Source organism: Pseudophryne corroboree, chromosome 10 (genome assembly GCF_028390025.1).
Source record: "Pseudophryne corroboree isolate aPseCor3 chromosome 10, aPseCor3.hap2, whole genome shotgun sequence".
NCBI lineage: Eukaryota > Metazoa > Chordata > Amphibia > Anura > Myobatrachidae > Pseudophryne > Pseudophryne corroboree.
The window spans coordinates 14,693,671-14,710,014 of NC_086453.1; the positions used below are offsets into that span (position 1 = coordinate 14,693,671).

Here is a 16,344-nt window from a genome sequence, read left to right on the forward strand (position 1 = left end):
ACAAGCGTGTGAGCGCCTTATCCCCCCTAGGGGGTGTTTCCCAACGCACCCTAACCTCTGGCGGGAAAAGGTATACTGCCAATAACTTTTTAGAAATTATCAATTGTTATCGGGGGGAAACCCACGCATCATCACACACCTCATTTTATTTCTCAGATTCAGGAAAACTACAGGAAGTTTTTCCTCACCAAACATAATACCCCTTTTTTTGGTGGTATTTATATTATCAGAAGAGTGTAAACTTTTTCCATTGCCTCAATCATGCAATGTGTGGCCCTATTGGAAATCACGGTTGTCTCTTCACCGTCGACACAGGAGTCAGTATCCGTGTCGGCGTCTGTATCTGAGGTAACGGGCGCTTTAGAGCCCCTGTATGAGACGTCTGGACATGCACAAGCTGAGTAGCCGGCTGTCTCATGTCAACCACTGTCTTTTATACAAAGCTGACACTGTCACGCAATTTCAACAGTACATCCACTCAGGTGTCGACCCCCCAGGGGGTGACAACACTATTACAGACACTCTACTCCGTCTCCTCATCATTTTTCTCCTCATACATGTCGACACAAACGTACCGACACACAGCACACACACAGGGAATGCTCTGATAGAGGACAGGACCCCACTAGCCCTTTGGGGAGACAGAGGGAGAGTTTGCCAGCACACACCAGAGCGCTATATATATATACAGGGATAACCTTATATAAGTGTTTTTCCCTTTATAGCTGCTGTATTGTTTATACTGCGCCTAATTTGTGCCCCCCTCTCTTTTTTAACCCCTTTCTGTAGTGTAGTGACTGCAGGGGAGAGCCAGGGAGCTTCCCTCCAACTGAGCTGTGAGGGAAAATGGCGCCAGTGTGCTGAGGAGATAGGCTCCGCCCCTTTCTCGGCGTCCTTATCATCCGTTTTCTTGTATGTTTTGGCAGGGGTTAAATGCATCCATATAGCCCAGGAGTTATATGTGATGCATTTATTTTAGCCATAAAAGGTTTTCTATCGATTTATTGCGTCTCAGGGCGCTGCCCCCCCAGCGCCCTGCACCCTCAGTGACCGGAGTGTGAAGTGTGCTGAGAGCAATGGCGCACAGCTGCGGTGCTGTGCGCCTACCTTTATCTGAAGACAGGAAAGTCTTCTGCCGCCGATTTTTCCGGACCTCTTCGCTCTTCTGGCTCTGTAAGGGGGCCGGCGGCGCGGCTCCGGTGACCCATCCAGGCTGAACCTGTGATCGTCCCTCTGGAGCTAATGTCCAGTAGCCTAAGAAGCCCAATCCACTCTGCACGCAGGTGAGTTCGCTTCTTCTCCCCTTAGTCCCTCGATGCAGTGAGCCTGTTGCCAGCAGGTCTCACTGAAAATAATAAACCTAAACTAAAACTTTCACAAAGAGCTCAGGAGAGCCCCTAGTGTGCACCCTTCTCGTCGGGCACAGAAAATCTAACTGAGGCTTGGAGGAGGGTCATAGGGGGAGGAGCCAGTGCACACCAGGTGATCCTAAAGCTTTCTTTAGATGTGCCCTGTCTCCTGCGGAGCCGCTATTCCCCATGGTCCTTACGGAGTTCCCAGCATCCACTAGGACGTCAGAGAAAATAAGATTTTACTCACCGGTAAATCTATTTCTCGTAGTCCGTAGTGGATGCTGGGGACTCCGTAAGGACCATGGGGAATAGACGGCTCCGCAGGAGACTGGGCACATCTAAGAAAGATTTAGGACTATCTGGTGTGCACTGGCTCCTCCCCCTATGACGCTCCTCCAAGCCTCAGTTAGGAACTGTGCCCGGTAGAGCTGACACAATATAAGATTTTACTCACCGGTAAATCTATTTCTCGTAGTCCATAGTGGATGCTGGGCGCCCATCCCAAGTGCGGATTGTCTGCAATACCTGTACATAGTTATTGTTACAAAAATCGGGTTTTGTTGTGAGCCATCTCTTCAGAGGCTCCAATTTGTTATCATACTGTTAACCGGGGTTCCTATCACGTGTTATATGGTGTGATTGGTGTGGCTGGTATGAGTCCTACCCGGGATTCAAAAATCCTTCCTTTTTCTCTGACGTCCTAGTGGATGCTGGGGACTCCGTAAGGACCATGGGGATTATACCAAAGCTCCCAAACGGGCGGGAGAGTGCGGATGACTCTGCAGCACCGAATGAGAGAATTCCAGGTCCTCCTCAGCCAGGGTATCAAATATATAGAATTTTGCAAACGTGTTTGCCCCCGACCAAGTAGCTGCTCGGCAAAGTTGTAAAGCCGAGACCCCTCGGGCAGCCGCCCAAGATGAGCCCACCTTCCGTGTGGAATGGGCTTTTACAGATTTAGGCTGCGGTAAGCCTACCGCAGAATGCGCCAGCTGAATAGTGCTACAAATCCAGCGCGCAATAGACTGCTTAGAAGCAGGAGCACCCAGCTTGGTGGGTGCATACAGGATAAACAGCGAGTCAGTCTTTCCGACTCCAGCCGTCCTGGAAATATACATTTTTAGGGCCCTGACTACGTCCAGCAACTTGGAATCCAAGTCCCCAGTAGCCGCAGGCACCACAATAGGTTGGTTCAAGTGAAAAGCTGAGACCACCTTTGGGAGAAACTGAGGACGAGTCCTCAATTCTGCCCTATCCATATGGAAAATCAGATAAGGGCTTTTACAAGACAAAGCCGCCAATTCTGAAACCCGCCTGGCCGACGCCAAGGCCAACAGCATGACCACTTTCCACGTGAGATATTTTAAATCCACAGTCTTAAGTGGTTCGAACCAATGTGATTTCAGGAATGCCAAAACCACATTGAGATCCCAAGGTGCCACTGGGGGCACAAAAGGAGGCTGAATATGCAGTACTCCTTTGACAAAAGTCTGAACTTCGGGTAGAGAAGCCAGTTCTTTTTGGAAGAAAATCGACAGAGCCGAAATCTGGACCTTTATGGACCCCAATTTGAGGCCCAACGTCACCCCTGCTTGCAGGAAGTGCAGGAATCGGCCCAGTTGAAATTCCTCCGTCGGGGCCTTCATGGCCTCACACCAAGCAACATATTTTCGCCAAATGCGGTGATAATGTCTTGCGGTGACATCCTTCCTGGCTTTGATCAGGGTAGGGATGACTTCCTCCGGAATACCCTTTTCCTTCAGGATCCGGTGTTCAACCGCCATGCCGTCAAACGCAGCCGCGGTAAGTCTTGGAACAGACAGGGTCCCTGCTGCAGCAGGTCTCGTCTGAGCGGCAGAGGCCAAGAGTCCTCTGTAAGCATCTCTTGAAGTTCCGGGTACCAAGCTCTTCTTGGCCAATCCGGAACCACGAGTATGGTTTTCACTCCTCGCCTTCTTATTATTCTCAGTACCTTGGGTATGAGAGGTAGAGGAGGAAACACATAAACCGACTGGTACACCCATGGTGTCACTAGAGCGTCCACCGCTATCGCCTGAGGGTCTCTTGACCGGGCGCAATATCTTTTCAACTTCTTGTTGAGGCGGGACGCCATCATGTCTACCTGTGGTTTTTCCCACCGGTTGACCAGCATTTGGAAGACTTCTGGATGAAGTCCCCATTCTCCCGGGTGGAGGTCGTGCCTGCTGAGGAAGTCTGCTTCCCAGTTGTCCACTCCCGGAATGAACACTGCCGTCAGTGCTAACACATGATTCTCTGCCCATCTGAAAATCCTTGTGGCTTCTGCCATCGCCATCCTGCTTCTCGTGCCGCCCTGTCTGTTTACATGGGCGACCGCCGTGATGTTGTCTGACTGGATCAGTACCGGCTGGTTTTGAAGCAGGGGTTTTGCCTGGCTTAGGGCATTGTAAATGGCCCTTAGCTCCAGGATATTTCTGTGAAGAGAAATCTCCTGATTTGACCACAGTCCTTGGAAATTTCTTCCCTTTGTGACTGCCCCCCAGCCCCGAAGGCTGGCATCCGTGGTCACCAGGACCCAGTCCTGTATTCCGAATCTGCGGCCCTCTAGTAGATGAGCACTCTGCAGCCACCACAGCAGCGACACCCTGGTTCTGGCCGATAGGGTTATCCGCTGTTGCATCTGGAGATGGGACCCGGACCATTTGTCCAACAGGTCCCACTGGAACGTCCTTGCGTGGAACCTTCCGAATGGAATTGCTTCGTACGAAGCTACCATTTTTCCCAGGACTCGTGTGCATTGATGTACCGACACTTTTCCTGGTTTTAGAATGTCTCTGACCAGAGATGACAATTCCTCTGCTTTTTCCAGTGGAAGAAACACTCTTTTCTGGTCTGTGTCCAGAATCATTCCCAGGAACAGAAGACGTGTCGTCGGGACCAGCTGTGACTTTGGAATGTTTAGAATCCAGCCGTGCTGTTGTAGCACTTCCTGAGAAAGTGCCACCCCCACTATCAACTGTTCTTTGGACCTCGCCTTTATCAGGAGATCGTCCAAGTACGGGATAATTAAAACTCCCTTCTTGCGAAGGAGTATCATCATTTCGGCCATTACTTTGGTAAAGACCCTCGGTGCCGTGGATAACCCGAACGGCAGTGTCTGGAACTGATAGTGACAGTCCTGTACCACAAATCTGAGGTACTCCTGGTGCGGAGGGTAAATGGGGACATGCAGGTAAGCATCCTTGATGTCCAGGGATACCATGTAATCCCCCTCCCCCTCCTCCAGGCTCGCAATAACCGCCCTGAGCGATTCCATCTTGAACTTGAACCTTTTGATATAAGTGTTCAAGGTTTTTAAATTTAAGATGGGTCTCACCGAACCGTCCGGTTTCGGTACCACAAACATTGTGGAGTAGTAACCCTTTCCTTGCTGAAGGAGGGGTACCTTGACGATCACTTTCTGTGAATACAGTTTTTGAATAGCCACCAACACTGCCTCCCTGGCAGAGGGAGTTGCCGGCAAGGCAGATTTTAGGAAACGGCGGGGGGGGGAGACGTCTCGAATTCCAGCCTGTACCCCTGAGATACTACTTGAAGGACCCAGGGATCCACTTGTGAGAGAGCCCACTGTGTGCTGAAAAACCTGAGACGTGCCCCCACCGTTCCCGCTTCCGCCTGAGCAGCCCCAGCGTCATGCTGTGGACTTACCGGACGCAGGGGAGGACTTCTGCTCCTGGGAACTAGCTGTGTGTTGCAGCTTTTTCCCCCTTCCTCTGCCCCTCGGTAGAAAGGATGAGCCTCTAGCCCGCTTATTTTTCTGGGGCCGAAAGGACTGTACCTGATAATACGGTGCTTTCTTTTGCTGTGGGGTAGCCTGTGGCAAAAAAGTCGATTTCCCAGCAGTAGCTGTGGAAACGAGGTCTGAAAGACCTTCCCCAAAAAGTTCCGCCCCTTTATAGGGCAAAACTTCCATGTGCCGCTTGGAGTCGGCATCACCTGACCATTGCCTAGTCCATAACCCCCGTCTGGCGGCAATGGACATAGCCCTTATTTTTGATGCCAGCCGGCAAATATCCCTCTGTGCATCACGCATGTATAAGACCGCGTCTTTTATATGGTCAATCGTTAGCAAAATATTGTCCCTATCCATGGTATCAATGTTTTCCGACAGGGAGTCTGACCACGCAGCAGCAGCACTGCACATCCAAGCTGATGCAATAGCGGGTCTCAATATAATGCCAGTGTGTGTGTATATAGCTTTTAGGGTACTTTCCAGCTTTCTATCAGCAGGTTCTTTTAGGGCGGCCGTATCCGGAGACGGTAGTGCCACCTTCTTTGATAAGCGTGTCAATGCTTTATCTACCCTAGGGGGTGTTTCCCAGCGTGACCTATCCTCTGGCGGGAAAGGGTACGCAGCCATTAACCGTTTAGAAATGATCAATTTCTTATCTGGGGAAGTCCACGCTTCCTCACACACCTCATTTAATTCGTCAGATGCAGGAAAAACTACTGGTAGTTTTTTCTCACCAAACATAATACCCTTTTTTGTGGTACCTGGGGTATCATCAGAAATGTGTAAAACATTTTTCATAGCCTCAATCATATAACGGGTGGACCTATTGGAGGGTACACTCGTCTCATCATCGTCGACACTGGAGTCGGTATCCGTGTCGACATCTGTATCTGTCATCTGAGGTAGCGGGTGTTTTATAAACCCTGATGACATTTGAGACGCTTGGACAGGCACAAGCTGAGTAGCCGGCTGTCCTATGTCGTCAAATCTTTTATGTAAGGAGCTGACACTGTCACGTAATTCCTTCCATAAGTCCATCCACACTGGTGTCGACCCCGCAGGGGGTGACATCACATTCACAGGCATTTGCTCCGCCTCCACATCATTATCCTCATCATACATGTCGACACAGCAGTACCGACACACAGCAGACACACAGGGAATGCTCTTACAGAGGACGGGACCCCACAAAGCCCTTTGGGGAGACAGAGGGAGAGTATGCCAGCACACACCAGGGCGCTATATAACACAGGGATATCACTATACAGAGTGTTTTCCCCTATAGCTGCCTATAATATATATATATATATTGCGCCTAAATTGTGCCCCCCCTCTCTTTTTTACCCTTTCTGTAGTGCAGGACTGCAGGGGAGAGCCAGGGAGCTTTCTTCCAGCGAAGCTGTGAGGGAATAATGGCGCCAGTGTGCTGAGGGAGTTGGCTCCGCCCCTTTTTCGGCGGGCTTTCTCCCGCTATTTTATCGTTTCTGGCAGGGGTTAATATACACCTATATAGCCTCTGGGGCTATATATGGTGTTAGTTTTGCCAGCCAAGGTGTTATTATTGCTGCTCAGGGCGCCCCCCCCCAGCGCCCTGCACCCATCAGTGACCGCAGTGTGTGGTGTGCATGAGGAGCAATGGCGCACAGCTGCAGTGCTGTGCGCTACCTTGGAGAAGACAGAAGTCTTCAGCCGCCGATTTTCCGGACCACCTTCTTGTTTCTGGCTCTGTAAGGGGGACGGCGGCGCGGCTCCGGGAACGGACGACGAGGTCGGGTCCTGTGTTCGATCCCTCTGGAGCTAATGGTGTCCAGTAGCCTAAGAAGCCCAAGCTACCACCACTTAGGTAGGTTCGCTTCTTCTCCCCTTAGTCCCTCGTTGCAGTGAGCCTGTTGCCAGCAGGACTCACTGAAAATAAAAAACCTAAACTATACTTTCTTCTAGGAGCTCAGGAGAGCCCCTAGTGTGCATCCAGCTCAGCCGGGCACAGAAATCTAACTGAGGCTTGGAGGAGGGTCATGGGGGGAGGAGCCAGTGCACACCAGATAGTCCTAAATCTTTCTTAGATGTGCCCAGTCTCCTGCGGAGCCGTCTATTCCCCATGGTCCTTACGGAGTCCCCAGCATCCACTAGGACGTCAGAGAAACCTACTTTCCTCCTATCTGGGGGACACTGCATACTGTGCGACTTCCCAAAGCAAGCCTCAAAGAGAGTAGTCATGAACCGGCCAAGCCGTGCTCAAAACCAGACGCCGCAAAACTGGCGTCAGAGGCCACAAAGTGTGGAATCTGGAAAAGGAGGAAAGTCTGTACGGAGGCACTAGGAAATCGCCCAGCGCAACTGCATAACTGACGCAACGTGCTGCAATGTCCAAGAGGCTGTCTGACCCCGCTCCTGCAAAAGCCAGATCTCAGAAGTGGGATTCAGGCAACCTAAACATTCGCGCCTCTCCTGCGCAGGGCTAGAGTTCCAACAGTATTAACTATTTAGTGCCTATTCCTCAGCCTCCCTCTAAACCCATAGCCTGTAATGTCTCCCAGACAGAACCAAAAAGTAAAGGCCGTCTAACAAGCCCACATGGAATACATCTGGTGGGTCTCTCACACACTGTAATACACTATGTAAGATAGCGCTAGTCAGAGCAGTGTATCCAGAGGCAGGAGAGCTGCATGCAAACGTGGGGCTACAGGTTATCTGATGCAGGCTGCGAGCAGTGGATTATGGGTAACATGTGCCAAGTAATTTCCTTTCCCCTGCTCGTATGACACTGCAGGGAGAAAGAAAACAGAACTAACCTGCGTGTGTGACTGGGTCGATGGTAAAGTCGAGCTCCTGGGATTAAACACAGACTTCAGTTGGTTGATAAAGTTCATTTTCACCTCCTTCTGGCGCAGCTCGGGACTCAGCAGGACCGCAATTTCTTTCTGATCCTCCACTGTTGGGATAGAACACATGAGCGGTGGCGAACAGACAAGATTCACACGTAACTATAGCTATTTCCCCACAGACGCTAAACGTCACCCACAGATGCAGCCGGTGCCTGTGGTCTACACAGCTAGTGTTCATTCTAGCACCCTGCACCTTTCAAAATCCGTGCAGTTCCTCTTTCCTGCCTGGGGTGTCACTCTCTGGTGTGATGCTTCTCAGCACACTCTGATCTGTTACTCAGTGCTGTGATACAGACCTGTGTGTGCTAGAAGCACCAGAGCAGAGCGCGTCACCCCAGGCAGGAAAGAGGTACTGCACAGGATTTCAAAGGTGCAGGGTGCTAGAATGAACACTACACAGCGCCTAACTCCACATCCACCAGCGTTCACAGCCACCCTTACACCCCCCCCCCTCCCCACACACACACACACACACACACACACACACACACACACTCACCATCCGACAGAGTCTGTACAGTCTGGGGGAGTTTAGAGGATTTCATCATTGCAGTAAAAGTGATGATCTCTGTGCGATCCAGGCGGCTGGTGCCGGTACAGAGACCTTTAATCAGGAGAATCAGGTGCTTCTACAAAATACAAACACAATGCACTCAGCTATTATATATAATCAGAAGTATGCACCAATCTATTATATACTGATGTGTTCCCATACAACTAGCCATTTTGGCAAAACTTAGATGCTCCGCCGTACGTTGCGATTTCTGGGCTTCAGTACTTATTTCTGACTCTTAGGGGGATATTCATTTGTTTGAAAAGTCAGTTGGGTGTCTGTTTTTTCCTGTCTATTAGATAGGAAAAAACACCCAACTGACTTTTCAAACAATTGAATTCCCCCCTTACTGTGTCCAAGGAAGCTTACGAATAGTATTACTGTTACGCGAGACTTGAATGCTGTAAATAAAATGCAGATTTCCATTCTGGTGGAGGTACACAATTTGTAGAAAGAGACACACCCACCTGGGACACCGCACAGGCCTCGTCGGGGCTCTCCAGCCGGAGCACGGAAAACTCGAGCAGGACTTTGCAGGCTGCAGCCACAGACTGTAGCTGGTTCCTGGGAACTGGGAGAAAGGAACACCGGTGGAAGGTTATACCGGCTTACTGACAATTTTCAGGAATGCACAAATGATCTTTTAAGTAGAACACCAGAGGATCTGTGGCTAAACGCTGATTAGTGTACAGCTCAAACGATTCCCAATGCGCAGGAAACTAAGACAATTCTCCTGCAGCTGTGGAACTATAAGTATCAGCACACCCATCAGCCTGACACCCAGAGGTTCTGTAGCAGAGGACGGTACTTACTCTGGTTGCAGACAGTGACGATGTAGTGAGTGGACAAAGCCACAAAGGAAGAGTAGAAAGGTTCGTACTGTTTGTCATGGTGCAGAATCTCAGATTCGCTGGAAAGAGACAGAGAAAGGAATGAAGAACAAAGGCATTTACAAGGGTCATTAATCTTAAAGCACATTGATTCAATGCAAATAAAACAGAACGTTTATTTTTCTCTATTGTTCTTCATCTTTTAGTCACTACAGTCTGATGTGCGCAGTAACCCACTCTCCCCAGTAATCAACCCATCATCTTTTAGTCTAAAACAGCTGCGACATCACCGTGTAAGTTCTATTTACAAACTAGGTTCTCGTCTGCTGCAGGAATATTGTTAATGTCTGGCTCAGCGTTCTATAAAACATGTCACGATCCTGTCCTGGGAAGATGCCCGATGCACCCCATGCATGGCAGAGGACCAGCAGCCACACTCACCTGTGCGGGGTAGCCACTGAACAGAGTTCGCCTGCGCTAATTTACCAAATTAGGCGCAAAGATCTTGCATTTAGAATTTATATATTATACTATGTATTTTGTCTGCTGCACTTAACAAGGAACCTGAGAACCTCGAAATCTGAAGAAAAAAATCTAAACTAGAAGATAAGGCGCTGACAAACCTATAATATCGTTTTATTGCACAATTTTCTGTGGCCACGTATGCACTTTCTCCGTGGCTGTAGTGTTAGTTTCACGCAATGACAGGAAAAGTACAATATTTTAACACATTTTAAATTATTACATTTTAAAATTTTAAATTGTTCAATTGGAAACCCCTAATGTCAATGTATTATAGTCGTTATTAATAAATGGGGTGCTACCACAGATCATGATTGGTATAAAACAGGGATGGGGAACCTTTCGGCGCTCCAGCTGTTGCTGGACTACACATACCAGCATGCCCTGCAACAGTTTTGCAATTTGGTCATGCTAAAACTGTTGCAGGGCATGCTGGGATGTGTAGTTCAACAACAGCTGGAGGTCCGAAGGTTCTCCATCCCTATAGAAGGAGAGGGGGAAGGGGTCTGTTTTAGGTGCACTAGTAGTTTAAAATATAACTTATTAGTCTACTTAAAAGTATTTCATTAGTTTCTGAGTTGAGCAGATGCAAAATATCTTAAAAACATGTATTAATAAATGTGAAGAAAAATAGACAATGTGAACAAGAAAAAATAAAGAGCTAAATCAAGTAAAAAAAAAAAAAATCCAAGCGTCTTGTTTGATTTTCATATTATTTCAATCGCTTTAATAGTGAGACAGAACGTAAACGGTCGAAGCTTCAATAAATATATATATTCCAGTTTTTTTATTACTGAAGTATGAACAGGACCGTCTGTACAATAGTAAATAACAGTGACGCTCGTCTGGTTACAATGTTCCATACAGCATTCTATATGATTCTTGGCAGGCTGCCAGGAGACCGGATATGCTTTTGATACAAGTTAATACAATATATCCATTATTAAAGGGATTTTTAAAAAAACCTGAGAAACAAATAAGATACATTGTAACAATACACATTGTCTATTTTTCTTCTCTAATACATGTCTAAGATATTTTGCATCTGCTCAACTCAGAAACAAATGGAATATACTTTTATGAAAACGAATAAAAGTTATATTTTAAACTACTCGTGCACCTAAAACAGACCCCTTTCCTCTCTCCTAGTTTCGTGAGAAGAACATTGTGTTGCTTTACTGCAAATGTCTTTTTTTCTGGGTTTTACTGTAAGAGCTCAGTGGGAACTGTATAAGATACGCAGTGATACAGGGGTCATCACCTTAATCTTCCCATGTTTACATCTTCCAGCCTGGGAACAGTATTAGGCCCCAGATAATGCAGAGAACTGCGCAGGGAAGGAGAGTCTCCAAGAGAGACAGCTTCTGCATCAGCTGCACCTGGCGGGTCTGGGAAGATCGGTGCATGTGTTCTGATTCAGGGGCCCTCTGCCATGTTCTAATCTGTGCATCAGAGGGTATGAATGCAGCTGCCCACTGTCCATAGTGGTCTCTGGGCACAAAACTTAGGGGCAGATTTTACAACGAGTGATATTCTTGTGATCACTGGTAACATATATACGTTAAATGGTGCTCCAGGCAATCAGCTCCTAACTGGCATTTATCAAACTGATGAAAATTAGGAGCTGATTGGCTGGAGCACCATTTTACATATGTACGTAACGAGTGATAACAAGGATAAGACTCTTTGGCCCCTTATGGGCCCTACAAACTTTGCAATCCGCCGCCGAGCTGCCCGACGGAGGATACGGGCGACGAGCGACCTGGCGGCGGCGGGGGGGGGGGGGCAGTAATGGAGGAGTGAAGTTTCTTCACTCCCCCCCCCCGTCACCATAGCAGTGCAGGCAGGCGAATATGGAAGAGATCGTCCATATTGGCCTGCATGCACAAGCAATGGGGCACCAGCGATGAACGCACGTAGGTAATCTCCCGATCTAATGCAAGGTAGGTAGGTAGGTAGGTGTGTGTGTGTGTTTGTGTATACAATATAAATAAATATCTCCAGTAGCAGCATCTTATAACATAAATATCCAGAGAGCCTACAAATGGCCGCCTTCATGCTCTTTATTCCATTATAGAAACCTCTCGTGTCACAAACTAAACTCGTTTGGTTAATGTAAGCAGGTCTCTAGTGGCAGCCTCTTCTCTGGTCACACCATCCCTGTGAAAGGATTACTAACACCCCGAGGCCGTGTGCCAGCTATAACACTTATATAAACTCTCCTGACACAATCTACAGACCAGCCGATGTGTGAAATGGGATTATAAATAGTGACTGGTTCCCAGAACTGACGCCTGTCTACATGTCACAGGGCTGGCACCAGAGCACTAGGCACATGGCTGGTTACTAAAAGCACACCGCCACCTACATCTACAGGAGATGAAGACTTCAAGCAGTTATATTTGGGGAGTATAAACCCCACATTAGCTGGTGTCATGCCTGGTCATATGGTCCAGACTCTGACTGGGGAGCTGGCACAGTGAGGTCTCTGTCAGGGCGGATAACACAGTCTGGCAGTAGTAGCCAAGGAAAAAGGGTCTGAAGAGGGAGGGTCTGTGTCAGTGGCCGGGGAGGGAGGGTCTGTGTCAGTGGCCGGGGAGGGGGGGGTCTGTGTCAGTGGCCGGGAGGGGGGGGGGGGGGGGGGGGGGGGGGGGGTCTGTGTCAGTGTCCGTGGAGGGGGGGGGGGGGGTCTGTGTCAGTGGCCGGGGAGGGAGGTCTGTGTCAGTGGCCGGGGAGGGAGGGTCTGTGTCAGTGGCCGGGAGGGAGGGTCTGTGTCAGTGGCCGGGGAGGGAGGGTCTGTGTCAGTGGCCGGGGAGGGGGGGGGTCTGTGTCAGTGGCCGGGGAGGGGGGGGGGTCTGTGTCAGTGGCCGGGAGGAGGGTCTTGTGTCAGTGGCCGGGAGGGGGGGGGGGGTCTGTGTCAGTGGCCGGGAGGGGGGGGGGGGGGGGGGTCTGTGTCAGTGGCCGGGGAGGGGAGGGGCTGTGGCAGTGGCCGGGAGGAGGGTCTGTGTCAGTGGCCGGGGAGGGGGGGGTCTGTGTCAGTGGCCGGGAGGGGGGGGTCTGTGTCAGTGGCCGGGGGGGGGTCTGTGTCAGTGGACGGGAGGGGGGGGGGGGGTGTGTCTGTGGCAGTGGCCGGGGAGGGAGGGTCTGTGCAGTGGCCGGGGAGGGAGGGTCTGCGTCAGTGGCCGGGGAGGGGGGGGGTCTGTGTCAGTGGCCGGGAGGGAGGGGTCTGTGTCAGTGGCCGGGAGGGAGGGTCTGTGTCAGTGGCCGGGAGGGGGGGGGAGGGTCCGTGTCAGTGGCCGGGGAGGGGGGGGGGGGGGGGGGAGTCAGTGTCAGTGGCCGGGGAGGGGGGGTCCGTGTCAGTGGCCGGGGAGGGGCGGATCCGTGTCAGTGGCCGGGGAGGGGCGGATCCGTGTCAGTGGCCGGGGAGGGGCGGATCGTGTCAGTGGCCAGGGAGGGGCGGATCTGTGTCAGTGGCCGGGAGGGCGGATCTGTGTCAGTGGCCGGGGGAGGGGCGGATCTGTGTCAGTGGCCGGGGAGGGGCGGATCTGTGTCAGTGGCCGGGGAGGGGCGGATCTGTGTCAGTGGCCGGGGAGGGGGGGATCTGTGTCAGGTGGCGGGAGGGGGGGGATCTGTGTCAGTGGCCGGGGAGGGGGGGGTCTGTGTCAGTGTGCCGGGGAGGGGGGGGGGGGGGGGGGTCTGTGTCAGTGGCCGGGGAGGGGGGGGGGGGGGGGGGGGGTCTGTGTCAGTGGCCGGGGAGGGGGGGGGGGGGTCTGTGTCAGTGGCCGGGGGGGGGGGGCGCTGTGTTAGTGGCCGGGGAGGGGGGGGGGTCTGTGTCAGTGGCCGGGGAGGGGGGTCTGTGTCAGTGGCCGGGGGGGGCTGTGTCAGTGGGCGGGGAGGGGGGGGGATGTCTCAGTGGCCGGGGAGGGGGGGGGGATGTCTGTGTCAGTGGCCGGGGAGGGGGGGGGGTCTGGGTCAGTGGCCGGGAGGGGGGGGGGGTCTGGGTCAGTGGCCGGGGAGGGGGGGGTCCTGTGTCAGGTGTGTTAGTGGCCGGGGAGGGAGGGTCTGTGTCAGGTGTGTTAGTGGCCGGGAAGGAGGAGGGTCTGTGTCAGGTGTGTTAGTGGCCAGGGAGGGAGGGTCTGTGTCAGGTGTTAGTGGCCGGGGAGGAGGGTCTGTGTCAGGTGTGTTAGTGGCCGGGGAGGGGGGGGGGCTGTGTTAGTGGCCGTGGAGGGGGGGGGGGGGGGGGGGGGCTGTGTCAGTGGCCGGGGAGGGGGGGGGGGGGGGGGGGTCTGTGTCAGTGGCCGGGGAGGGGGGGGGGGGGGGGGGGGTCTGTGTCAGTGGCAGGGAGGGGGGGGGGGGGGGGGGGGGGTCTGTGTCAGTGGCCGGGGAGGGGGGGGGGGGGGGGGTCTGTGTCAGGTGTGTTAGTGGCCGGGGAGGGTCTGTGTCAGGTGTGTTAGTGGCCGGGAAGGAGGAGGGTCTGTGTCAGGTGTGTTAGTGGCCAGGGAGGGGAGGGTCTGTGTCAGGTGTGTTAGTGGCCGGGGAGGAGGGTCTGTGTCAGGTGTGTTAGTGGCCGGGGAGGGCTGAAGGGGGAAGGGGAAGGGGGGGGGGGGCGCGCTGTGTTAGTGGCCGTGGAGGGGGGGGGGGTCTGTGTCAGTGGCCGGGGAGGGGGTCTGTGTCAGTGGCCGGGGGGGAGGGGGGGGGGCTGTGTCAGTGGCCGGGGGAGGGGGGGGGGGGGGGGGGGTCTGTGTCAGTGGCCGGGGGAGGGGGGGGGGTCTGTGTCAGTGGCCGGGGGGGGGGGGGGGGGGGGGTCTGTGTCAGGTGGTGTTAGTGGCCGGGGAGGAGGGTCTGCGTCAGGTGTGTTAGTGGCCGGGGAGGGAGGGTCTGCGTCAGGGTGTGTTAGTGGGCCGGGAAGGAGGGAGGGTCTGCGTCAGGTGTGTTAGTGGCCGGGGAGGAGGGTCTGCGTCAGGTGTTGTTAGTGGCCGGGAAGGAGGAGGGTCTGCGTCAGGTGTGTTAGTGGGCCGGGAAGGAGGAGGGTCTGTGTCAGGTGTGTTAGTGGCCGGGGGAAGGAGGAGGGTCTGTGTCAGGTGTGTTAGTGGCCGGGAAGGAGGAGGGTCTGTGTCAGGTGTGTTAGTGGCCGGGAAGGAGGAGGGTCTGTGTCAGGTGTGTTAGTGGCCGGAAGGAGGGTCTGCGTCAGGTGTGTTAGTGGCCGGGAAGGAGGGAGGGTCTGCGTCAGGTGTGTTAGTGGCCGGGGAGGAGGAGGGTCTGTGTCAGGTGTGTTAGTGGCCGGGGAGGAGGGTCTGTGTCAGGTGTGTTAGTGCCGGGAAGGAGGAGGGGTCCTGCGTCAGGTGGTGTAGTGGCCGGGAGGAGGTGGGTCTGCGTCAGGTGTGTTAGTGGGCCGGGAGGAGGGTCTGTGTCAGGTGTGTTAGTGGCCGGGGAGGAGGGTCTGTGTCAGGTGTGTTAGTGGCCGGGGAGGAGGGTCTGTGTCAGGTGTGTTAGTGGCCCGGGGAGGAGAGGTCTGTGTCAGGTGTGTTAGTGGCCGGGGAGGAGGGTCTGTGTCAGGTGTGTGTCAGTGGCCAGGGAGGGGGTGTCTGTGTCAGGTGTGTGTCAGTGGCCAGGGAGGAGGTGTCTGTGTCAGATGCCGAAGGGCGGGGGTTTAGTCTGTGTTGGGTGTGTCAGTGGCTGGGGAGGAGGGTCTGGTGTCAGGTGTGTCAGTGGCCGGGGGGTCTGTGTCAGTGGCCGGGGGGTCCGTGTCAGTGGCCGGGGAGGGGGGGAGGGGGGGAGGGGGGTCTGAGAGTCAGTAGCCTGTGTGTGTGTGGTGTCTGTCAGGGGTGTCTGTGGAGGGGATATGTGTCAGGGACCAGGGAGGGGAGAGGGGTAACTGGTGTCAGTGGCTGGGGTGGGGGACCTCTGTCAGGGCTGTCAGTGGCAGGGGGGGGAGGACACCTCTGTCAGGGGTGTCAGTGGCTGGGGGAGACATCGGTCAGGGGTGTCAGTGACTAGGGGGGGGGGGTAGCTGGGCTCAGTGGCTGCGGTGGAGAGGTCTGTCATGGCCGCAGTGACACAGCTGTCTCCTCTCCGGGCGCCCTCCCCCGGCCTCCTCACCTCTCTATCACGGAGGACAGCAGCTGCGGCAGCTCCTTCATGTCAAACGCGGTGTAGGAGGCAGACAGGAGGAGGGCGCACCGCCACCTCCCAGCCGGGCCCCGAGGAGCCGCCACTCGACGCCATCTTGCAGACAGTGACTGAGCAGCTACCGGAAGTGAGAGCTTCCTTTACCGAAACAGCGTCCTGTCACAGCCGGCTTCGGACGCCATGTTGGTAGTAGCAGCGATCTGTCCCGCCATGTTGGTAGGGGCACTGACTGAGTGAAGACAATACAGGGCTCCCTACTCTCCTGTCCTTTTTCTGATTGTGAGGGTCACTCCTGACCCAA

General features: G+C 53.5%; 1 protein-coding gene across 1 annotated transcript in view; it reads right to left on the reverse strand.

Annotated features, from left to right (window-relative positions):
* UBR4 (ubiquitin protein ligase E3 component n-recognin 4) overlaps positions 1-16,139 on the reverse strand; it is a 157,692-nt gene extending 141,553 nt beyond the window's left edge. The window contains 6 exon segments of the mRNA XM_063942129.1: positions 7,917-8,056; positions 8,509-8,638; positions 9,030-9,133; positions 9,375-9,472; positions 16,014-16,084; positions 16,086-16,139. Coding sequence (XP_063798199.1) covers positions 7,917-8,056; positions 8,509-8,638; positions 9,030-9,133; positions 9,375-9,472; positions 16,014-16,084; positions 16,086-16,139 — 597 coding nt within the window.
* Positions 16,140-16,344: the final 205 nt, after the last annotated feature.